Source organism: Heloderma suspectum, chromosome 1, assembly GCF_057233095.1.
Source record: "Heloderma suspectum isolate Gila_16-S chromosome 1, 16-S_ref, whole genome shotgun sequence".
In the NCBI taxonomy this organism is placed as follows: Eukaryota; Metazoa; Chordata; class Lepidosauria; order Squamata; family Helodermatidae; genus Heloderma; species Heloderma suspectum.
The window spans coordinates 49,103,556-49,129,842 of NC_139458.1; the positions used below are offsets into that span (position 1 = coordinate 49,103,556).

Here is a 26,287-nt window from a genome sequence, read left to right on the forward strand (position 1 = left end):
AGTTGTAGATGAACTGATGGTGGTTATCATGATTGAATTTGATGGATTTCAAATTCAGTCATGATGACCACCATCAGTTCATCTACAAACCCATATTTCTTTATACTTCTAGAAAGGAATCAAAGCTAGAAGCTTACTTACAGATGGGCCATTTCCCCCATCTCCCCATCTAACTAGAAGGGAGTGGACCATGTATGCTGCCCTGAGTTCTTGGCAGGGGGCAGGATAAAAATCTGAAAGATCTACAAGCATATCTTTGGGATTGTGAGCCCTGTGGCATCAAGTGTTTCAAAAGTGCCATTCCATATTTCAATGGGTCTCTGACAACCTCTCTTGCCTCTATGAATTTGGACCAATACTTCTGAACAAGCTCTAGCTCCATCCTTGAATAGTGTCAACCAGATATGTAGTCTCTAAGGGAGACAGGAAAGACCTGTCAAATGGGGTGCAGAGAGAACGTGAAAACAGCACAGTAAACCTGGCAGAATGTTGGAAGGGCTTGCTGTGAAATGGTGGCTTATAAATAATGTTAATAAATAATAAAAGTAATGTCCCTTCTTTTTCATTCCAAGAAATTCTCTTTTTTCAAATTGGTTACACACAAATAGTCATCAAATTGATGCCGATGGAAATTTGAGTGTGCTTGTGTGTATGCCTGGGAGGGAGAAAGAACGAACAAAAATGGGCATGCTTCTATGTAGGAACAAGAATATACATTTGAATGCCTGTGAGTGAGGGGGTGCTCACAAAGTTATGCATATGTGTGTCTGTGTTCTGAAGTATGGCCAAATGGCTAATTTAAATTGGCAGTGTGGCCCCTAGCCAATAAGAGACACCCTTGTACACACACTGCTGGGCTAGAATGAGCTTGTCCTCCTTTCCATATGACTTAACACACATCAGTAAGCCTCTCCCTGTCAAGTCTCCCAAACAGAATACTAGAATAGCACCAAATGTAGAGAACCAGCCTTTGCTTGCATTCTGCACAATGGCAGTGCTGTTACATGCTCATGCAATGCCCATGGACAAATAAACAAACCCAAACCACAAGTTACATGGAGAAGGGGAAAGAACAGCTCATAGTATACTGCTCAAGGCACCTTTCAACATAATGAAATACCAGGGACAATCCCATTAAAGCACTACATCAGCATCTAGGCAGCAGGAAAACAACTGAATGTCTCACTAGGACATTTGCCACCCGTTGTATGAATAGAAACACAATTGTCTGTGTATTCTAGGGGTGGGCAACTTGTATTCTCTAGTAATTACAAATACCAGAGAACTTTCTGCAGCAGGGGAGTCAAAACCCAGCCATGCTTTTGGCTTTGGAATACACCACGGGTGGGCAAGTTGTGGTCCTCCAAAGCTTTTTGGTCTACAACTCTCTTCAGCCCTCAGCTTTGGCTATGCTGCCTAAGCCTGATGGATCTTGTAGGCCAAAACATCTGGAGGGCCACAACTCCCCTCAGACTTAGGTAGCATAGCCAATGGTGGGGGATGAAGGGAGTTGTAAGCCAAAACATTTGGAGGGTGACAATTTGCCCACCCAAAGCCAAAAGAATGCCTGGGTTTTTACTTTCCTGCTGCATAAAGTTCTTTGGTATTTGTAATCTCAAACTACTTCACCATGATGCCAGTTTGGGAGAATAAAAGAAGGGGTACAAATTGCCTGAAAATCTCACTGACTCTGTGGAAGTGCCTGGAGTATAGTGTTACAAAGAACTAGATGAAGGACTTTGTAGACCACTGGGAAAGCGACTTAACACACTACTCTAGGAGTAATTGAACATCTTGTTTTAAATGCAATTATCATTGCAACTTGGATCAGGGTTCCAACTTGGGGGTAATTCTGGGTATAGCTTGGTTACTTGATGATTAAGTGATATTACCAGAAGGTATCTTTTTACAATTGTGGTTGGTTTACCAGCTGCCCTGCTCATGGTTTACCATGGCAAATGCAGCTCAAAGGAGGTCAGTGTAAAGCAATGCATACTGGGCAAAAAATTCCAACTATTGATGGATCTGAGTTGGGGTAGCTAGGAAATATTTTAGGGTGGCGTCAACCCAGTGTGCAGCAGCAAACTGCCAATATTGTAATGCTTTTATACAAATCTATGATGCAACCACACTATTCTGGTTGCTACATCTCAAAAAAGGAGAGGGACAGGGGGAATGTGACCCTGTTGATTCTTCTGGACATCTCAGCGGCTTTCGATACCATCGACCATGGTATCCTTCTGGATAGGTTGTCTGGGTTGGGAGTTGGAGCCACTGCACTACAGTGGTTCCGCTCCTACTTGGATGGCCGATTCCAGAAGGTGGTGCTGGGGGATTATTGCTCTGTGCCATGGCAATTGTGCCATGGGGTTCCACAGGGCTCTATTTTATCCCCCATGCTGTTTAACATCTACATTAAACCGCTAGGGGAGGTTATCCGGAGGTGTGGGCTGAGGTGCCATCAATATGCAGATGACACCCAGCTCTACCTCTCTTTCTCATCAAAACCAGGTGAGGCAGTGGCTGTTCTGAATCAGTGCCTGGGCACGGTAATGGACTGGATGAGGGCCAATAAACTGAAACTCAATCCAGACAAGACAGAGGTACTGTTAGTGGGTGGTTCGTCTGCCCGGCTAGGTGATATTCAACCTGTTCTGGAGGGGGTTGCACTCCCCCTAAAGGATCAGGTTCGTAGTTTGGGGGTGCTCTTGGATCCAGAACTGTCCCTTGAGGCACAGGTGAACTCAGTGGCACGGAGCACTTTTTATCAGCTTAGGCTGGTATACCAACTACGCCCTTATCTGGACAGAGACAGCCTAGCTACAGTTATCCATGCTCTGATAACTTCTCGTCTGGATTACTGCAATGCGTTATACGTGGGGCTGCCTTTGAAAATGGTCTGGAAACTTCAGCTGGTCCAAAATAGGGCAGCAAGATTGTTAACAGGGACTGGCCTGCGAGCTCATATTACGCCAGTACTTTTCCAGCTGCACTGGCTGCCAGTCCATTTCCGGGCCTGATTCAAAGTGCTGGTGTTAACATTCAAAGGCCTTAACGGCTTGGGGCCAGGTTACCTGAAGGATCGCCTCCTCCCATATGTGCCTGCCTGGACCTTAAGATCATCGTCAGCGGCCCTTCTCCGTGAGCCCCTGCCAAAGGAAGTGAGGCGGGTGGCTACCAGGAGGAGGGCTTTTTCTGCTGTGGCACCCCGGCTCTGGAATGAGGTCCCTAGTGAGGTTTGCCTGGCACCTACATTGTATTCCTTTCGGTGCCAGGTGAAGACCTTTTTATTTTCCCAGGCATTTTAGCATTTTAGCTTTCTAAACTTTTAGCTTTGCTATTTTTAATCTGTATTTTAAACTCCTGCACTGCTGCTAGGTTTTATCGTGGTTGTATTGTTATATTGTGGTTTTAATGTTCTATATATTTTAAATTGTTTTATTGTGTGCTGTTTGGTTTTAATTTTTGTGAACCACCCAGAGAGGTTCGGCTATTGGGCGGTATAGAAATGAATGAATGAATGAATAAATAAATTGTACAGCCAGAAAAGGTGCAGAACTGGGCAATGAAGATGATCAGAGGGCTGGAGCAACTCACCTATGAGGAAAGGCTACAATGTTTGGGGCTTTTTAGTATAGAAAAAAGCAAGTAAGGGGGTGGGGGCATAAGAACATAAGAAGGGTCCATCTGGTTCAGCATTTTGTTCACACAGTGGGCAACCAGTTGTCAACCAGGCACCCACAAGCAGGACACAAGTGCAACAGCAACCTCCCGCCCACGTTCCCCAGCAACTGGTGTACATAGGCATACTGCCTCTGACACTGGAGGTAGCATACAGCCATCAGGACTGGTAACCATTGATAGCCTTGAAGACAGAGGTGCACAGAATTATGCATGGTGTGCAACAAGTGAGTAGAGAGAAGTTTTTCTCCTTCTCCCTGCTACCCACATCCCCGCTATGATCTCTGAAATCAGAGATAACAGCAGGGATTACTTTAGGAGGCAGGACTTGGAGGTCAAGCACCGCCCCCTTGGAGGAACCCACAGAGGCTCTGCAGGCTGGATGTGAAACATCCAGGGGCCAGATTAGGCCCACTGGCTGGAGGTTCTGTATCCCTGCAGTAGTGGGACATCAAGAGAATGGGAGACAAGAACAAAATATAGAATAACTTGGGAACATAGGAAGATGCCTAATACTGAGCCAGACCATTAGTCCACCTAGCTCAATGTTGACTAGCATTAACTCTCTGTGGTTCAGGCAAGAGTCTTTTCCAGTCCTACCTAGAGATGCCAGGATTGAACCTGTGACATTTTGCATGCAAAGCAGGTACTCTACAACTGAGCTGCAGCCCTTCCTCTACAATAGGAATTGTCCGGATGCAGTAATATCCTAAGCGCAGTAAGAGTCAGAAGCGATTCTGCCATGGTGCAGTACGCACAGAATCTTTCTGCTACAAAAGGCCTGTTACAGAACTCAGTAAGAAAAGAAAACATTCTTAAATGGCCTATTTAAGAAATAAATACCTCCAGATAACCTGCTGAAGGGGACATGTTTTGACTCAATAGTCCTGACTCAAGAATGCAAATCAACAATTCTCACTTATACCTTCCATGTCAGATTGCATGGAAGAACTACTATTGTTGCTATTTAAGATTTAAATCCTAGGGACTATACAGAACTCAAATGACACAAAACTCCTCTTTGAGGGTCATTGATTTATGAGAATAAGAAATAAAGACAGGAGGATGGAAAAGCAAGAGGGGGAAAGTGGAGAGAGAGAGACCGGCTGACCAACCAAGGAAGGATTGAACCAGAAGTCCCCAAACTATGAGCCACAGAAGCCAGCTCCCATTCCTTCTTCTCAGCTGTTACACTAAAAATACATTAAATACATTCCTGGCATGATTTTTCTATGCGGATGACGAAAGTCACTTCCAAAATAAGTTATGGCACTGTGAGCTGAAGGCAAAGGAACCCTGAAAATGGCAAATGTAAAGCATCCCAGGGACAGCCAAGCAAAAGGGGGCAGGGGTAGCAAACACGGAGGACAGCAAATCAAAGGAAAAGCAAATCAAGAGTGACCAGAAAAGGAGTGGGAATCGAGGATTTTATGTAGCCATGAATGGTCTACTATTCAAAATAGTAGAAGCAGCAATGAACAGTTAAAGCAAGACATGACATTTCTCATGGTTTCCAATTGTTCTGCATTAACAACCCTTTGTAAGCTAACCTACAGCCTAGGCAGAAGGTTATACAGAGCAAGAAATGTGACTGCCTGTTGTTTGGACTTTTCTGCAGTGCACAGTACAAATTCTATGTTGAAACTGAGGAGCTTCACAACTGGGCAACTGTAAAGGGTATTTCCTACTGGATGATGACAGTGAAATACAAATGGTAACAGAGAAAATGGGAGAGAGAACAGGAAACTCAGGAAAAGGGAAGAGATATATTGGGAAAGGAATGTCTCAACTTAGTGGCTGAGTTCAGACACAATGGAAAACTAGGGTTTCCTATTGAGAAAATGTGCTATGGCAACTTTTGATTTTCCCTTCTGTCCTTCCTCGATGTACAAAGGGAGGAAGTTTAAACCTTCCATTTTGTGGTTTAGAACAAACCGCAGTTTCCTGATACATCCAAATGCACCAAACATACCAGCTTGTTCTAACTGTGGTTGAGCAAACCACTGTTTCTTTTATTTGGGTGTATGGGGAAACTTCAGTTTGTTCCAAATCACATATGCAAGATTTCAACTTCCTTCTCTCACATGTGAAGAAGGAGGGAAGGTGGGGGAGTTCACAAGCCTGAAATTCTCCATAGATTGTTTTCATAATGGGAACTCAGGGTTTCCTATTATGTCTGAACTGGGCAAGTGTATGCTTTGGTGCAGCAAAATGCTTTTCTTTTTAACCTAATCTAAAATTATTTCTAGACCACCTGTAAGGGTGGAACTCTCTCAAGGTGGCATACAAGTTAAAAATGAGTTGGATGTTTCACTTAGGAATACTTCATTATACAAATCATAGAATCATAGAATAGTAGGGTTGGAAGGGGCCTATAAGAAGAGTCCATCAAGTCCAACCCCCTACTCAGTGCAGGAATCCAAGTCAGAGCATTCCTGACAGATGGCTCTCCAGCTTCATCCTGAATGCCTCTAGTAATGTAAACTAATACCTGATATTTTTAAAAGCACAAGGATTTCTGAAACAAATTTGTCTACAGCACACAGCTAGGACAATTCATATACTCAAAAGAAAGGAAATACAACACTGACGATCTCTGTGCCTCAGTAGCCAACATGGCTGCCTTCATTTTGCACTGAGACATGTACTGAAAAGAATTGGGACCTCTACAAAACTGAAAGATGAAAATATACGATGTATACTGAATTCAGGTAAAATCCATGCCAACTGATATTTTGTTGGGAGGAAACTAATACTACTAATGATTTATATAGGACTTCAGAAGAGCTTTACAAATATGTTAACCCTCACAACACCCCAGGGAGGCCAATCATTATTGTTCCAATTTTAGAGTTTGGGGAATTGAGGATGAGTTCCCCAAACTACAGGGAACTACATGTACAAAGCCACACAATGAAGTCATGGCAAAGGGTGTATGTGTCTTGAATTCTGGTCTTGCACATAAAAACCCATTACAGATAAACAACAATAGTCTTATTTTATTTTATGTTATCATGCTCGAACCCATGTAAGCATTTAATGATTTGTGAAACTTAAATATTACATACAGTTAATGAATAGGTTATGGCACTAGCTTATATAGACTCTTTTATTGCCTTGTGTCAGCATGCAAAGTTATGGCAAGAATGGCTCATTTACATTTCTTTGCCTTTTGACATTTAAATTATACTAATCTTATGTTTAACTGAATTAATCTATGGTGTGCACAGTGACAGCCTCTGCATTAAACACCCCCCTTTCTTCTATAATGGAAAGTTCAGTGCTGCCTGAGCCTGCGGCATGGCAAGGATCTCTGTAACTACAGCTTTGGATGGCTGTGCTCAGAGGGAGTGAACGGGAGGGAGTGCGGGGGATGCAAGCAGAGGTTTAACAAAGAATCACTTTAACAGAAACTCCTGAGTAATGGCTTTGCCCCAAGCCAAGAACAACATCATCTCAATGTCAGCAATTAGAAGAGGGATCAGCCAAGCAGCACGGCCCCCTTCAAACCCCTCATAAGCACAGCTTTGCTCATAGAGTTACCCTAAGCTGAGCACTGTGCACGTGGAGCCCTCTGGATAGAGATTTAAAATGTGCCTACTATTTCTCCTTGGCTAGGACAGAGGGAAGTGCAAATGAAAGGGCAGGATACAATAGGCCCCAACAACCAAGTAGGGATTGCTGAACTACAAGGGATCTTTTCTAGAAGCTTCCTTTCCAGAATACATCAGGAAACTATGCCATGAGTTGTGGGGTGGGGTGGGGGGGTTGTTGGGGTGGGGGGTTCTCTGTACCAAATGCTCACAGTTCAGGGGAGAGGTTCTTAAAAATATGCTTAAGAGAATACACTTAAGAGAATCCAGAGCAGCAAACACAAGAAGTACAACAGTAAAAAAGATAAAAGATTAAAACACCATATTAAAATTATTAAAAACAAAATGCCAGTAAAAACTGTGGCTGGTCATTTAAGGAATGCTTCCTGGAACAGAACTGTTTTCAAGAGGTGCTGGAAACAACACAGTGTTGATGCCTGCTTGAACTCCAGGGGCAGGGAGTTCCAAAGAAAGGGGGCTGCCACACTTTCTTTGGAAATAATACCTTTCATGCTGGTGGTGTAGTAAGTACACAAATAAAAAAACCATTAACAAAGAAATCAGACTGATTGCACAGGTAATTTTCTAGAACAGCGAAAGATACCTTTACAAAGTAAAAGCAAGAAAAGCAATATTTTCACTACAGCCTACAAAATCCAAATTCACTGAATAAATCTGTCCAGTGGTACAGAGGTCTGCAGGGCTGTAATTATGAAACAATCACAAGAAAATCTGGTGTTTATTTTTTCTTTATCTTATTAATGTCTTCTGATTATGAGGAAAAGTCTTAAGGCTTGTAGGCAACATCTCCTGTAAGGTTAGGATGTGTGTGACATCAGGTGGCATGGTTTTCTGCACAGGTCTGTCCATCCTGATGGCTTTCACTTGCTGTTTGCTTTCTCCTATAGACTAGCAGCTGCCAAGCCTTCCTTCTTTCCCCTCCATTCTTTATCTCCTGACAAAATATTGCAAAAATCCCACAATTCGTAGGTATTTGTAGTAGTAAGTACTATTCAACTAAAAAACACATTTACACAGACCTGCATGATTTGTGCAAATGCACAGAACTAGGCATTCCTTTTTAGAGTATTTGGCTCTATTTTGTATGTGGATCTTCTGCCTGTGTATGGAACCCAACAATAATGCATCTTCTAAGGCAGCCGCACTCATCTTAGTCACCTGGTGCCGGGCTCGACTCTGGTCCAAAAGCTGTCGAGACTGAAGCTTCTGCTGTTGGAGCTGCTGCAGGGCAAAATGGAGCTGATAGCTGCCGGCACTTGGCGAGGCCTTGGGATGCACTGGTTGACTTCCTATCAATTTGCTATGTATGCTGTTCTCTGCATCCCCTTCCCAGGCAAAGCTGTCAGTATCCAGAGTCCTGTAATGACAAAGGTTTCACTTTAAAAGCTTAAAGCTCCACTGAAACAAGCCTGCATACGAAGAGACAGCATACTCAAAGGCCTTCCTTGCCACTGCCCAAAGAGTTATGTAAGCTGTTGCCAGCAAGCAATCCTACAAGAGCATATAGCACCTTTACTATATGCTGTATCCCACTGTCAGCTGTTAAAAAGTGTGTCAAATTTCAACCATTAGTTTACTATGGGATATACATTCACAAAATTAATAAAACTTGTATTTGCTGCTCTCATCCTCCTGATGTGCTTGAAAATGTATAAAATGAAACATAGCATGGACCAATATCAAGCGGGATTCCTATAGTTCTACAAATGCATTTCAATGCAGTCCAAAATCTCTTGAATAACTGGAATTTTTTCCTTATCATAAATTCCTGTTCTTGAGAAAGGCAGAAGGTGGGCAAATATTCTTTGGGATATCCCCTCCCCTCTAGTCAGCAGGCAAGGCCAGTGGTTGATTGACTCCTCTGGATAAGGGGTCCCCCATGTTCCCCAGACCAGAAAAGCACAGGAACATTAGGATTAGTCATATCAGCAATGTAAAAAAAACCTGTCACATGGCAACAGGGCACCTTGAGAGAACTCAATGAACACACAGAAAAGAGTACATCCCAGGAGGCCCTTACTTCCTCACGTGATGTACCTATTATCTGGAAGAAGAAGACAATTTCAACCCATCACTGTGGTGATGGGTGGACTGCCCTCTTGCCTTCCTCAAGGCAAGTAAGTAAAATATTCTTATTTTCTCTGAGGTAAGGCAGGAGGGCAGTCAATATTCCTTAAGATACAAAGCAGTACTAATGAAATGGAAAAATGGGCAGGCAACCAGTAGATTTGCCAAGTCCCTTACAGCAGAATCCTTTGCAGAACCCACTGGCCAAACGCCACATCTGTTGATGCAAAGTGATCAAGTGCACAGATCTGTACATCAGTGGCTTACAGACATCATCAAGAGGAGAGCACTCCCCTGAATGCTGCAGACACTCAGGTTCCTTTAGACTAGAGTGTGGTACTAATAAGGAGGATGGGGGAGCCTAGAACAGGCAAGCCTATGTGTAGATCTGGCTTGTGACATCCAAAGAAAATGAAGTTGGGTTTGTCTCATTCTTTGTACTAGTATAATTGTTTACAGAAGAGGAAGCTCTCCAAATAAGTAAAGATCTTTTCCAAAGACAAAACTGTTGTTACAGCCTTGCCTTTGAGAGACAGAGCTCAGCTGTGAAATGCAATGCGATATATGCCAATGGAAGCTCGACCGTTTGCTTTGAAGTTTAAGTTCATGGGCCTGCCTGCAGAATTGCACTCTTCTAGGTCAAGCACACATGCTTTGTGGAGAACAGGTGGTAGACTGACAGGGCCTGGAATATGCAGTCCCCTTGAAGCACATCACATGATTCAATGATTCCTGGAATGTGGCTAAATTTAAAAACATGAGGTTTCCCCAGGCTTAGTCTGTGTCCCATCTCCACATGCTTCCTTGCTGGTTTACTCTTAATTCATGTTTACAGAATATTTTTGTGTTTGCACCTGCATACAGTTCCTCGCTTTCTAAAGACTGGCACATACATTTAGCAGTATTACTACCTCTCAGGGCCATTATGGATGGTTATACTCAACATGAATCTCTGAGACTTGGATCAACTTCTTCTATGCTAGCAGCTTGTCCATCCCCTAAACCAACAATCCACAAAATGGAAATAGAGGTTTTACAACATTGCTGGAGTGTACATATGGTTGCATGGATGCTATGCCTTTAAGAATCATTTGTGGCCGGAAAGCTCAGGGTGGCAGGCGTCAAAGAATCCTGACAGCTCCCAGCTGGTGCACTGGTCCTTTCTGGTGCCAACAGTAAACATTTGTTCCAGCTTCTGATCTTCGGTGCTGAATCTGGCCAGTTTCAGATTAACCACAAGACCTACCATAACCCTCTTCCTTTAGCCCTAGCGACCTCAATTGGTAGATCTTTTCTGATTATGTCCCAAAGCCCTGGAGCATATACTGGGTTCAATCTGGCTATACTTAGCTATTCTTTCAGCACCAATCTGCTACAGATGACCCAGGACCTATACCTAAAGTTAGACCTGTTACAGCATGTGTATCTTGTTATTCAATTTGTTCAAACCTTACCTTCAACTCAGGCTTTGCTGGGCCCACGTCATAATCCAAAAGGCCTTTGCTGATGCTTTTGACTGAGCACCACTGTAGAGATGTGAGGACCATGGAAAAAAATTGGGGAAAACAACCCAATTTTTTCTCTCCATGTTTTCTGTAGGCCTTCACATCTGTAATCAGGAGCACAGAATAAATAAGTTCTACTACTGTAGCAGCATCTAGAGCAGCCTCCCTAACCTGAAGCCCTCCAGATGAGCTGGACTACAACTGCCAGTATGCCCCAGCCAGCATGTAATCCAACACATCTAGGGGGCACCAGGTTGGGGAAGGCTGGTCTAGATGCTGGTACAGTAGTAAAAGTTATAGATTATTTGGAGTAGAGCAACACACAATATTTTTCCTCTGTGTAACTCTTGCACCTTCTTGTTTTTCCCTCCTCCTTAACGCAAGCAGGCATGGGGAACCCATGCCCCTTGAGCTGTTGTCATACTCCAACTCCCATCATTCCCAACCAGCACAGCCAGTTAAGGATGATGGGAAGTGTAGTTCAGCATCCTCTGGAGGTCGACAGGTTCCCCCACCCTGGCCTTAAAGTCTGAGAGCAGTTACATCTTTTCAGTTATCTCTATTGGTGCTCCATATTGTTACAATTCTAACTAGTCCAACAGTTTTTAAGCATTCTGCAACATTTGGGCCCCTGGCAAAGTGGATTCCTGTACTCAACTGTGTAGGAAAAGAGTCTAGTTGACCTTTCTTGGAATGAATTTTGGAAGGCATACCCCGCCTCCAAAAAAGAAAGAAAAAGACTAAGACAAGCAACCTTTATTGATTTTAGGGAATAGAGTTTTATAGCAAAGGTGAGATGTTTGCAGAGCTGGAGATAAAAGAAGAATTTTATCATCAGAATGAGGAAGATGACAAATCGACAGTGAAACTTGCATCCTCTTCTGTAAAGCTAGAATTAAGATGGAGCAGAAGACAAACACTGACAGGAAACAGCAAGGGGGCTTCAGTTCTTGCCACATAATTTAAGGAAGCCTTCAGCAAAGGTTATCCATACATTTATTTATTAATATTTATACACCACCTTTTTTTGCTAAAAAGCTATCAAGGTGGCGCACAACAATTGATAGTGATAGTGTCAACTGCCCAGGCCATCTCCATATGTCACAGCAAGCCTCTGAGAGGAAACCGCTGGAATACAGCAGTGAATACTGCAATGAACTATTCTGTCTAGTGTGACAGGTCTTTGCATTCCACCAACTTGTATTTATGCACTTGAAGTTCATATAACATTTTATTTGGTACAGCCCATACCTCCCCAATCCCAAACACTGGGCTCTACCTTCAATTTGCTAGGGAAGTGATAAGTGATGATAAGCAAGGCAGACAAAATACACAGGATAGTCCTTGTCCCTCAAAATATGGCATTAAGTTACAAATATTTGGCTTGGGTTGTAAGAAGAGAGCCAAAGCCTCTGTGGCTATTTCCTGGGATGTCTAAGCCATATCCACCTTGGCCAAAGGCACTGGCCAGTATATCATGTGAATCAGCTATGAATGTTCTGGAAACAGACAAACCACTTTTAGCTTTCCACAGTGGCCTAACACGAATGTACCAGAGAACCTACTGGCAAGATTCTCATTAGAGAAGGGAGCTGTCCAGAGACTGCTCTCCGTAGTTCCAGTATCTTCATATAGTAAAAGGGATATGTAAAAGGCAGTAATTTCTTACCATGAATTCCTAAATTTAGGAGAGGGAGAAGGGCATTCTAAATCCTTTGGGATTTATGTATTTATTTTAAACATATATAATTTATATCATGTTCCCCCAACATAAATTCATGTTCCCAGGGCATATAATAATATAGGTAAATACAATATAAAATGTAATAAAGAGACAAACCATACACTAAAGTAACAAAATCAATTCAGATAACCCCTTTTTCCCATCAGAAACGGAGGCAGGACAACTTGCTAACTGACTCCTCCACTGAAGAAGGCTCCCTTCTTTCCCAGAAGAGTCTGGAAAGACCAGAGAACACATCTCCAATAACATAGCTATCCCAAAAGCATAACTTATGCTATCTTGGCAAAAGAAAAATCGGAACATGTAAAAGCAGTGAACAAAGAATGAACAGTGAATCTAGGGCAGAGAGTTAGTGCAACATCACAAGTGTCTAACCACCTCCCTCACATGTCCTATCGTCACAAAGGATGAGGCAATACCACCAGAATCCTTCCTGCTTCAGAGAAATTTCCATTTTTCACCATTAATTTTTTTTTCTTGGACTCCTGGAAAGCATTCTCAACCTTGAGGATGGCTCCTCCCCCTGGAGCAATAGGCAAGCTTGTCATCTTGACTGGCTCCTCCAGAGGGAGGGCCACCTTGTGCTCTCATATCAGATTGGAAAAGCCAGAAGCAACCCCATTAACCCTGAGTTGGAACAAAAACTGCACCAACAGGTTGCAACATGTCCACAGTAACAAACAACATTAACTAATACAGAAGAAAAAAGGATTAGAGGTCAGGACAGAGGGTATATCCCAGCCACCCTTACCCATCTACCACCCCCCACATATACAGCAAAAGCAGAAGCTCTGAAATCATTCACGCTGGTCTCCTGGAATGAAACAGAGGAGGGTGGAATGCCCTCTGGAAAGCTCAGAAAACAGAAATCAATAGCAATTAATTTCTACTTTCTCCTGTAGCTCCCAAAGGGCATTGCTTGACCTCAGGATGCATCAGAGAAGTACTATTCCATGGAAGATTTCCAGGCAAATCAGTGTGTCACTGCTCCAAAACTTTATGCAGAACCTCCTACCAACGGAAGAATCTGCAGAGAAAAAAAAAATCTTATAGCGTTTGTAAAATATTACATGGAGGCCAAAGTGTCCCCCTGCACATGTCTTGGGGGGCGGGGACTGCCATAGAAGGCCACAGATGTAGCTTCCCCACTCAGGGACTGGGCTGTGATTCCAGCTGGTGGCTATTTCACTATACTCATCTACTCATCCCACTCATCTGTACTCATCCTTGGTAGTTTGCCACTCCTTCTATTTCCTATACGTGTCCCTTTTAAATATGAACTCTTGAAGCAGCCATCCCAGTTTCTTTAGATGGCTCCCATTTCTCTCTCTTACTGGAACTGCTTGTGATTGTGCCTCCAGTATCATGCTTTTAAGAAACTCCTGCCCATCTTGAACTCCCTTCTCCTTGAATATTTCTACCTATAGAATCTCATCCAGTTTTCTGTGAACTTGTAGAAAACAGCTTTCCTAAAGTCCAGGGCACACATCTGACTACACACAGCTTTCTCCTTCCTCAGTATCATGAATCTCAAAATGATGTAGTCACTTTCACCCAAGCTTCCTACTACTCTCACCTCAAATAGTTCTTCCCTGTTGGTGGGGATCACATCTAGGATAGCTGACCCACTTGTTTCTTCTCCTGCCCTCTGGAAAATGAAAGTGCAAGCAAAGCGAGTCAGGAATTTATTAGACCTTTCACTCTTAGCAGAGTTTGACGTCCAACAGATATCAGGGTAGCTGAAGTTTCCCATTACTACTATGCCTCTCCTCTTTGAGAGTCTGGTAATCTGATCTCGGGAGTCAGCATCCAAGGCTTCTGCCTGGCAGTCTGTAGCAGACTCCCACAATGATATTATTTTCCTCTCCTTTCATTTTTTTTTAGCCAGATGTTTTCAACTGCCCTTCCAAGTTCAGATTCATGTATTTTCTCACATGTGTACACATTCTTTACAAATACTGCTCCTCCTCCTCCTTTCCCACTTGGTCTACTCCTTGTGAATAAGTTATATCCTTCACTTCCTTCTGCGTTACAAATCTCATCCCACCAGATTCTAATACTCCTACCTGAGCCCTGAGATTATCATCAGAAGCCCTGTTCCAAATGTCCTCATATGCTAAGGTATGATAGGTGGCTACTCTGGAGCAGGTCCTTCCCACAGTAGAACCCCCCACCTACCGTTATGGAATACCCTCCTCAGAGAGCTCTGCCTTTTTATTCTCTCAGGCCTTTTAATGTGCTGTATATTTCTGTTGCTATGTTTTGGGTAAGTAGTTTTATTTTTGTAACACTTATAGATGTCCTTGTTTTAGCCTCTGCTGCTTTTACCTGATGGTTGTGTTTAATTTATATTTTATTGTGTGGGTTTTGATTTATAGGGATTTGGATTTTATTTATGTTTTTATTGTATGCTACCGTATCGCTGTAGCACGACTAATTTTTAAAATTCCTATTAAATCATATTTGCCTTCCAGTGATATATCTTGATAGCAGTAGGGAATCACCAACCACATGTCTCTTTCTCCTGGGAGCAGTATTAACATTCTTTCCATCCACGAAGTTCTCCTTTGTGCTCTGTGGTGCCTGGGGCAGCTGTCCTTGTTTCAGTAGTCCAGAATCATTGTTGTGGGGAGGCCCCTGGAACTGATAGTGCTCCAAAGAAACCTTCCTGATTATCTTGCTTCTGTGCATGACTTTCTTCCATGTGCCAGACTCCTATATCTGGTTTCTTCCTCTTTCTTAGAAACTGATCTTTGCTATTGTCCATCTGGACAAATTCTTCCTGTGCTGTGTCCAGAAACTTTTCATCTTTCTGCTGAAGTGGGTAGGGTTGCCTAAAGCTCTTATACTTTCTCTTCCAGCAAGGATGCCAGCTTGTGTTTGCTGCACATGTGGTACTGTACACGGCAGGCAGGAAAACATAGCACAGACCTTGCACAGCAGCTCCCTTGTTGATCATGTTGCTTGATTCTCTGTAGGAGTGGTACGACCTTCCTGGACTGGCACCTCAACACCCATGCAAAACTCAACTCCCTGCTTGCCACACCGCAGCAGTTAAAAAAATGTTGAATACTTCCAGGCACAATAGGCATCAATGTCAATGGAGAGCTATCAAGATTACCTCTGCTGCCATCTGCCAAATTTTGCTTAGGACCTGGGGCAACAGTGGGCGTGATTGGATGGTGTACAGTAGGCTGCTTTGCCAGCTTGTTTCTACGGGGTGTGTGCTTAAGCTGTTGGGACATGGAACCTTGAGATGAAGTACAGGACATGTGCATTCTCTGTGGAGGTAAACAGGTCCAGTAACCAACAGTCGAAGAGGTGTACCTAAAGACTTCAGGGTTGAGAGCACATTCTTACTCATGGTTCAAGACCCTACTGAACCCACAAGATGTTCTGCTCTGATTGACAGAAGATGAGTCTCTACCTACACTAGCTGGTTGCTGGCCCCCACGTTGAATGAACTGGACCACATTTCTCTTGCCCATTTACATATGCCTTTGCTGACATGTTATCCATGTGGAAGAGGACAGGGGTGTCCAGTTATCCAATTCCTGACCCCGACTGTTTGTAGGGCCCATTTTATTTATTTTATTTATTAAATTTATTAATTGCCCATCTGGCTGGTCATCAGCCACTCAAGCCATTTTATTGCCTGGAGCTCTCACCAGTTTATGCTCGGACAGAATTCTGACTGATATCAAGTCCATTGTGCCACCTTCTCCCCATGTGGACTCCCTACTGGAACAAATTGGCATCTTTGTTCCTATTGGAACAAATTAACATCTGGTTCTGACAAGTTCACTCTCCTGGACAGCCTGGGTGGATTCAAGCACAAGTCCAGAATTAGGTAGATACGACATGATCATCACCTTCAGATGTGTGCGGGAAACTATCTGGTCCTGGAATTGCAAGAAGCCCTTTTGCAGAGACATGACTAGCACACCACATCCTGGTATGAGACCATCATGCCTAACAGTTGAGCCAAGGTCATGATGTGCACTCTTTACTGTCCTGCCACCCACATTACTAGCTGAAGGATCTTGTAGCGTTGTTTCTCTGTGAGGAGCATTTGTACTGTGCAATCTCCAGGACCACCTGCAAATGCTCCAGGCATTGCCTGGGAATTAGTGAACTCTTTGTCCAGTTCACAATGAAGTCAACTATCTAAAGGCATGACAGCATAGCCTGGATGTTGTTAAAGTGCTTGTCCCTTGATGCCAACCAGAAAAGTTGTAATCCAGGTATAGGTGGAGACAAATACTCTGGATTCTCAGGTATGCTATCTGGACACTGGTAAACAACCTTCAGGGCTGATGTTAGGCCAAAGGGTAGCACCACGTATTGAAAAAGCCAATTGTTGTAGGAGAAGTAGAGGTAATTCCTATGCCTAGCTCTCTGAGGAATGTGGAGATATATCTTGAACAAGTTGCTGGATGCCACAGAGTCTTGTATGTTTATGGAAGATTTCAGCATTTCTATCCTGAAGCGCTCCTTACCGAGTACTTTGTTCAGCCACTTCAGATTCAAGATGGATTGTATCCATTTTTCTTCGGAGACAAGAAAATTATTGAAGAGACCCCTAGAGCATTTGTGGGAACATGGCACTGGTATGATGGCTTGAATTTCCAGACGTTGAATCATGTCATGAAGGCCTGATGCTTTGCCTGGTCTCTGCTTATGTCTGGGCCTGCCCCAGGAACCATGCCTGCTTTTCTTCTTTCCCTCTGTAGGACTTTCTATGGGGAGACCTGAATCTGGAACAGCTTTGCAAAGCATAACCTGTTCCAGAGGGGGCATAGGAATGTTGAGTGGAATTGGCCTGCTTGCAAGGGAACGCCATGGCACCACTGGCCTTGCCAGGCAGGGAAAGGAGCTGGAGTGGTAGTGATCTGAATGTTTCTTTCCCTTTGGACCTTAAAGGGCCCTCATGTTGGAAGGACAGGAGGAAGAACAGGGAGCGGGGGAGGTGGACCGAAACAGAGCTCATAGCAAGACCCTGTTTCGCTGCAAATAGGCAGGGCCAGTCCAGGGACACCCTTTCCTCTTGGAGAAGGTGTTGAAAGAAGTTTGGCCCTGCCTCCTTATTGAAGGAGAGGCACCACCCCATAGGTTAATAGAATGCCCTGCAGGAGTCTAGAAAGAACATGCTCATAACAGACTACACTGCTGGAAATTCAGCCTAAAGCCTGGGGGTCTACAGCAGGAATGCTGCCACATATGATGTAGGTCTGCCAAAATATGTGCTGGCAAAGCTGGATGCCATAGACTGAAATAACAGGAGAGGTGAAACATTGGAAGGGCTATGTAAGGAAAGCCTAAAGACAATTTGATTAAAGTATTTCTGGATTCAATTGACATTACCCACGCTATCATGTTCAGAAGAACTAAATTTACCAGTTATTAAATACCCAGCTTTTGGCAGAGTGGACTTTCATTCAGTCCAAAGTAGCATCTCTGAAACTGTGCCAAGAGTACTGTAACACTGGCCTTTATGAGCTGGGAAATAGTTGGCAGACAAGTGCCTTCTTTTTTCCTCCCCTCTCTCTTTTCCTTCCATAGAAAACCAAGATTTGAAAACAAATGGGAAAACATATGGGAACCAAGTCAAGGGGAAAATGAGGGGTCATCTGGCTAAGAGGTTCAGTGCCTCCAGCCCATCACTACCCATCAGGTCAGTGGAAAAGAGGTAGTAATGGCAGCCATGCTGATCCCCTCTGTGTGATTTGGATTAACAGAATCACAGAGTACACAGCAACCTCTCTTTCAATTAGCAAAAGCCAAACAGTAAGATGTACTGAGTAGGAACTAGCCCTGCCTTCGAGATGCCTGCATGTGCGGCTACACTGGCATATGAGCCCAGCCTGCTGGAACATTTTAATGATAAAGAATACATGTGATGAGATTAGCATGGCTCAAAGGGCCCCTGCTGCCATTCTTTATTTGGGAGTGGGGAAGAGGTCCCTCTGAAGACAATGTACTCCACAATTCAAAATTCAAAAATAAAACAAATGCAAAGCACAGCAACAGCAGAATATCTGAAGAGCATGAACATAATTCACGTATCAGTGCACTGCACAAACTCCACTGAAATACATGGAAACTGTTTCACAAGTGGTTGGAAGAATTGCTCCCACAGTTGCCATGTGTATAGTGTACAATCCAAATTCACCAGGAAAATGATCTGAAAATGATCACATCACATTTTAGATCAGCTAAATGTGCTAGGTGTGACCTAAGCACTCTTTTTCATAGAGCAATATTTCCCAAAGTCTGTGTTGGGTCCCATAAGCACTCCTTGAAGCATTCTTTGAAAAAGTTAAGCTACACTGATGGATGCATGCACCAACCTATGCCTGTCAGAAAACAGAAGGCCCCAACCAACACTGATCTTCTCTCTAGATTGCCACTCATAACTGACATGAATCAGTATAGAAGAGCAGTCTTTGCAGAATCTGAAGTCACATCACTCTCCACAAATAAGGTCCTTGGCTCATTTTACATAAGAGGAAATCTAAAGTATATTTGTACTAGGCCATAAGCTTCACAGCATTACTACTGTACAGAAGAGAATAAAGTCTGGAATCTCCAATCACTGCTGTTACTACTAACACTACTAAACTAAACAGCACAAATAGATCCTACCTACTTCTTTCCCACCATAAGCATTTTCATGCAAAAAAGTGACTGCACGCCTCAGGCTTCTAGTTACAACCTATATTACCACCTTAGTTCTAGTTCTGTTACAGAGCCCTAGCCTAAACTGAAAATCCACAATGTCATACTCTGTTCTATATAAGAAAGTGAAGATGGCATGCAAATGGGAGGTGGAAATGGTGGAACCCAGTATTAAGGAGAAGAGTGCAAGCTGGTTTCATATAGCCCCAAAGTACAGGTGCGGCATGCAATAAAGCCTAAGGCATCAATAATATACTCAGTCTTTCCCAGAAAGCATCTCTGGCAGGAGGCCAGGCCCCAGAAATTTCTGAGTTGTCAAACAGGCCAGGAAGCCAAGACATTCTCCTTCAATTAAGGCCATTTTACATCTGTGGATCCCCTTACCTTTCAAGGAATTTGAAAGTTAATATTTAATATTTATGAAATTCTTAATGTTGCGCGGGGGGGGACTGTTAGAATGCTGCACTAACAAATCTAATGCTGCTAGAGAAACCAGAAAGCATTAAAAAAAACAAAAATCCAAGCATTGAATACTCAGAAAAAAAATTTAGGGTGAGTCATATGAGAGGTACTTCACAGGAAAAAGGAGCAAGAGAGGGCTTCTGCCAAAACAAATTTAAACAATGTAAAACTAGGTTAAAGCCTTTTACACTCTTGGCTAATTATTTTCCTCCCTTCCCCCATCCACAAACACTGGCATATGCAGCGAAGAATGCAACATATAAAGACTGGATTCAGAAACACTGCACAGGGCTGAGGCAAAAAATACCTGGCAGCTGCTAAAACGAAACTTCAAAGACTCGGCTCACTTTGAAAACCCATCAGGCAGGAGCCACTCTTCCCCCTCAGCTTCCCTAGGAGCCTGTGGGAAACTTAACCACTTCAGCATGTTCAGCAGACTTCAGACCCTTCCAAGCAGGTGATAGTGAGAAATTGAAGGATAACAGGGGTACCCATTCCTCTGCCCCCTTTCAAGCAGAAAGCAATGTACAGGGGCCAAGAAGGTATGGGTTTGCGGCCAGTAGCAGATAAAACCCAAAAGTCAATACGTTGTCTGTCATCATAGACAGAGGAATGAGTTTAGAGGAGCCATGACAGGATCATTATGCACTGCTTAATATTGCACAGACAGCTGACATTGCTATGCAATTTCCCACTTTCACCTTTTCAGGGTTACCTAAACAAGGTCTTTTCCTCTTATGACCTCTTCAGAGTAGCCAAAATGAGTTGCAAGGACAACTTCAATCCTGCAAATACCTGTACTACATCAGATAAAGAGCTGGTATGATCAAGTGGATAACATGCTGAACCTCCATAAGATGTTAATTCAAATCCTAGCTCAGCTAAGCAACTACTGAATGGCAGATTTGGACACACACACACACACAGAGATTCATTCTCCATCTTTAAACAGGCAAAATACCAGGAATGCATGAGCAACAAGTTGTTTGACTCAAGAAAGAATCACTCCAAGCAGCAGATGGAACATGGAAACCGGTTGGAGGACGGTACTGATGTTCAATTTGCAGCTTAAAGAGGCTGATTTTGTTTATGCTGGCCAGTCAGGAAGACTCTTCAAGGGCAAACTGGAGGGTGAGGCTGAAAGGTTGTTGAATTCTGGGTTTCCGTGATGTGTGAATGTGGCCATGCTAACAAATCATGGTTGATTAACCACACACACACATACCAGAAAGAGAACCTATGGTTTGTTGTTTGGTTGTGAATTCTGGTTTGCTTAAAACCCGGGTTTTCATTACATACAAACGAAGAACTGTGGGTTATTCATGGGTTATTTCACCAGGCTACAGAGGTGACAGGCAAGAGAGGTAACATCCCCCTCCCCCACAAAAAAAGTTGTCCTACATGCCAGTACTACAGCACTGCAAAGGGAACTCTCAGTTGCACACTGTGACGAGTTTGCACAGCACTTTGAAGATAAAGTCGCTCACATTCGCCCTGAATTGGACACCACGATTAATGCAGTTCCATTGGTAGAGGTGTTCAGAGCACCATCTGGTCCAGTTCTATTGGATGAGTTTCAGTTACTGAGGCCTGAGGATGCGGACAAGGTGCTTGGCCAAATCTGATCGACCACTTGTGTGCTTGACCCTTGTCCTTCATGGCTTATTAAATCAAATAAGGAGGGGATGTTCGGCTGGGTCCAGGAGGTTGTAAACTCCTCCTTGAGAGAGGGAGTGGTCCTGGCTGCTTTAAAAGAGGCGGTAATCAGACCACTCCTGAAAAAGCCTAACCTGGACCCAGAGGATGTTAACAGTTAGCAACATCCCCTTCATGGGCAAGATGCTTGAGCAGGTGGTTGCAGGACCTCTCCAGGTACTCTTGAATGAAACGGATTATCTAGATCCATTTCAATTGGGCTTCAGGCCTGGTTTTGGGACGGAAACTGCCTTGGTCGCCCTATGGGATGACCTCTGCCAGGAGAGGGACAGGGGAGTGCGACCCTGTTGATTCTCCTGGACCTCTCAGCAGCTTTCGATACCATCGACCATGGTATCCTTTTGGATAGGTTGTCTGGGATTGGGAACTGGAGGCACTGCGCTGCAGTGATTCCGCTCCTACTTGGATGGCCAACTCCAGAAGGTGGTCAGATAGCAATTTCAAAGATGGATGAAATACAAAATTCATCTTTTTTTAGATACTGGCCTATATGTATTGCTTCAAATATAGTCAGTTATGTTGTTGTTGTTGTTCAGTCGTTCAGTCGTGTCCGACTCTTCGTGACCCCATGGACCATAGCACGCCAGGCCTTCCTGTCCTGCGCTCTCTTAAAAGCATTACAATTCATATCACACAAGTAGATTCCTTGTTCAGCAGTGCACTTATTGGACAGCCTTGAGGGAATTTATGTTTCAGCTTTCCCATCTATCAAATATAAATGTTGATGATTGTGGCAAGCTGTAAAGCATTTTGCAAATTTAAAGGACTATATAAATGATCAGAAGGTGGACACGAGTGATGGCTCCTACTCCTCAGGTAATGGACTGTGTTTATATACAAGGGTAAACAATACTCTATCATGGCTTCACAACATAAGCAGAGATTCTTAACGAGATGTAATTGTTTGATGCCCCTAATCCTCAAGCGTAAAACAAAGCAAAACAAAAGTGAACTAATGATATAATGCTGCTTTATATCAATCCACTGATAAGAAGTGACCATGATCACATCCTCAGAGGATCTTAAAAAGGATCTACTTATCACTCTTCAGATATATCAAAGGTTAGGTGAGATATATTGTATTTAACTGGGTGTACTGGAGAACAAATGGAGCTGGTGAGGATAAAGCAACCCCTCTTTTAAGCTGAAAAGATTGATTCTGCCACGAAAAACTTGTTACCTACATTTATGTCTTTCTGCCTTCCATATAGCCAGCAATGGAACTGGGGAGGGGTGAGAGAGAGAAGAGGAAAATATTTGGTTTAATAGGCAATGCTAACCTAGTTTACTGCATCCAGTATAAAGTGCACCATGCAGCTGCTTGCATCAAGATCAAAAGAGATGTACATTGGCCAGGTGCAAACATCAGAGCCTTGAGAATGAAGTGCAGCAACTCAGGCTGAGGTTATGAAATCAGAGTAGAGAGCATTATAGTGAAGGCAGCTGAGGGCATTCTCTAGAAAGCATAATACAAATAACTCGAGCAAGATCTAGTAGCTTTTGTTCTAAAGGAAGATACTGAAGTTGATGAACTTTAATCTGAGACCTTTAAACAATAAAACCCAATTGACTGATGGAAGTACCTAAAGCCCACATGGCCCAGAAACAAAGGAGTTATTGTCAAATTAGGAATGACAGACCTCTGAATGCAAACTTGCCCTTTCATGTTAGGAAGCTGGATGTTCAAGAAAGTGTAGAGCAAGAATATTTTTTTTGTAAGATTCTTTTGCCAAAAGCCTATGGTCATCTCATTTACAATTCCTCGATTGTTGACCAAAGTAGTATTGTCATGACTGAGGACAGGGAATAGAAGAAATGTAACCCATAGTTTGTTACTCAGCAGCGTCAGCTCTCTCCCTAACAAGCATAATCTATGTTCCACATGCACCAGCAATTCCAAATCCAAACTAAGACTAGGACTGAAAGTAATCCTGCAGAAAGATCTGTGCATTAATTGGACTGCTTTCTATGACTTCATAACTAAGTAGAAATGTTGTCTTTTACCAAGATTGCCTGCGTTTTCTATGCCAGGGGTGGGCAGAAGCTACATCTCCATATGTTTTGGACTTCAACTCCCATAAACTCCTGATAGCATGGTCAATGGTAAAGAATGCTGGGACTTTTTAAGTCCAAAACATCTGGAGATCTATCTTCGGCCCACCCATTTTATGCCCTGATCAGCACAGAGGTGGTGTTTTAGTACAATCCCCTTTTAAGAAGGGGCTGAAACCTAATGACAGGAGGCTATACAACTCGGGCCCCAATGCAGCGCCCACGGGTGCCTCCAATGGCACCCACAAAGGGGTCCCCATTGTGGCATCCATGGGCACCCACAAAACTTAAAAAAAAATTTTTTAACAGTTTCTTTAACTGGATTTGTATATATCCATAGCAATGAATACATATGAAATGCATACAACTTTCTGGCAATTATACCTAGGTTTCAACAGAAGCATACCAAATATCCAAATAAGTATCCATTTGAAGGCAGTGTCTATATGCTACCCGATCAAATATTGAAAGAGTTGAAAGGTCCTCAATCCATTGCATTATAGGAGGTGAGTATTTATTCTTCCAATGTTGTAATATTAGTCTTTTAGCTGTCAATGGGGCATGGAGAATCCATTTACGCTGACCATTTGTTAATTTCCATGAAGCGGGTAAAAAATTTAAAACAGCATGTGCATCAGTGAATATTAAAGATTGTTCTAGTACAAAATGTATCTGTGTAATAACCTCTTCCCTAAAAGCTACTATTGGACATTACCAAAACATATGCTTAAAACAAGCATTAGCTTTATTGCACAGCCAGCAATTAGCTGAATTAGGCCATCCCTTACTAAAGAGACATTGCGGTGTCCAATAGACACAAAACAAAAGTTTTTGCTGAATAAGATGAAGCCTAAGATCCATAGAGGCAACAGGTAGACACCAAAGCAGGGATTTTGTGGTGGTGCCCACAGCAGTTTCTCAAATTCCCAAATGTGCCCATGGGTCCAAAAAGTTTAGGGACCCCTGCTACATAGCATGAGCATAAAATATTTTCCACCAATATACATGTGAAAGCCTACAAATCATCACAGACAAGTTTGTTCAGTTCCCAGACAGGAGGAAAAAGATATGATCCATCCATGTTGCCAACAGGTTTGAGCACAGTCCTGGCCCCTGGCTCCCTTTCCTCCAAGTAAATACAGAAGTCATGGGATTGGACAAAAGCCACACGGCTTGCTAAGTCATGAACCTATGGGCCCTGAGGTCACTGGAGGGCTTGCTCCTGGTGGTTTCACATGGACCTATGGCCTGGTTAGAGTCCAAGCCATAGAGAGTCCAGGAAGAGAGCCTTCAGCGTAGTGGCCACCTTCCTGTGGAATTCCCTGCCTTTGGAGGTCAGGCAGGCACCAACGTTGTGTTGCTTTCAGCGCATCCTGAAGATGTTATTTCGAGAGGCTTTCCCTGAGTGACCAACCGCAGTTTATTATGTTCAGAATCTGTTCTTTTAAAATGTTTTAATTGTTTTAATTATGGGGTTTTATTCTTTTATCTTGCTGTTTACTGCTCCAAAATCTTTGATGTGGAGCAGTAAATATTGTAAATAAATAAATAAATAAATAAAAATAAAACCTCATGAGAATTTGGAACAAAGCAGAGAATTCTGGTTATATCAAATGGCAATGAAAAAATCGAAATGCCACAACCCTGTCTTAAAGGGGGGATGGAAACTAATGTTTCTCTGACCCAGTGAGAGTTCACTGACTTACTTATCACATGATAGTGGAACTTGTACCAATTAAGGAGAAGTAGCATGGACAATGAAGCTTGGCAGAACACTTGTCTCATATATCTTATCCATTCTGTTCAGAGCCTACCTTTTTTTCCCCCAGTGGATCATTCCGCATCCTCAGTCTATCTGTACTGTGGAAGCCAATTCAGTATATAAATATTCACACTAGATTTGATTGAGAGGTTTCATATGCACATTTTGAAGGTTTGATTTGATTGTTCTGGCCCTAAGTCTTGCATTTTCACCAATATATTCAGAAAAGACTCTGCTAAGGGAAACCTAGGACTATACTTAATAGTGCAACGATGACATACCTCTAAGAGCTAGCTAAAACCATGGCAATGTGTTTTTTTTTCCACTTCTATTTTGTTAACAATCAGACCAAGACCAACCAACAAATCAAGCCCCTGGCCTTGTGTGACAAACATCCAGAAGGTTCATAATATACTGTTACATACATATACACATTTACAAAAGGGGAGAAGCCAAGCATTTGTGGGATTCGCTGAAAGTTCAATGCAGAAGGAAGGGCTGGCTGGAAAAAAAAACCACAGAACTACAGGTTCTAGCTAAGCTGTGTGAGGTACTCCTTCCCAAATCACTTGAGCAAACAGCCAAAGCTCCTAACCAGCCATTTCACTATTCACCCTGGAAAGAAGACCATTCTGGACAAGGAGCACTGATCTGTTAGACCTCTCAGTTTTCCCATATAACAGCTATCCTAACAGTTTAGCTTTGGACAATAAAGGGTTATGAGCATGCTTTTAGCATGCTAGATGGTTAGTGGCTCTTACTCAAGTCCAACTCTTATAACCATAGAGGTCCAAGCTATCTATTACACCAGGAGATCCATGACTAATCTCCTGACATTTGCCCTCCAAACACACACTCTAAATGAGGCTGAGGGATGGGGTAGGGGAACTGCTAATTTGATCAGACGAATGGTATGGAGGTGAGTGCATTTATCCCTTCCCCCACAAGCCCTCTGACATTTTCCTCATCTAAAATTCCACATGCTTCACACAAGCTATTATTTGCT

At 43.0% G+C, this 26,287-nt stretch overlaps 1 protein-coding gene across 10 annotated transcripts in view; it reads right to left on the reverse strand.

Annotated features, from left to right (window-relative positions):
* TTLL5 (tubulin tyrosine ligase like 5) overlaps nt 1–26,287 on the reverse strand; it is a 165,335-nt gene that overhangs the window by 26,521 nt on the left and 112,527 nt on the right. For 8 of the 10 annotated variants that reach the window (XM_084841917.1, XM_084841908.1, XM_084841938.1 and 5 more), the window contains one exon: nt 8,454–8,652. The exons of 1 other annotated variant lie outside the window; for it this stretch is intronic. In XM_084841917.1, the coding sequence (XP_084698043.1) occupies nt 8,454–8,652 (199 nt within the window). Of the gene's footprint in view, nt 1–8,453; nt 8,653–12,584; nt 13,639–14,187; nt 14,260–26,287 lie in introns of those variants that run through there. One more of the 10 variants, XM_084841965.1, reaches the window with a different exon arrangement.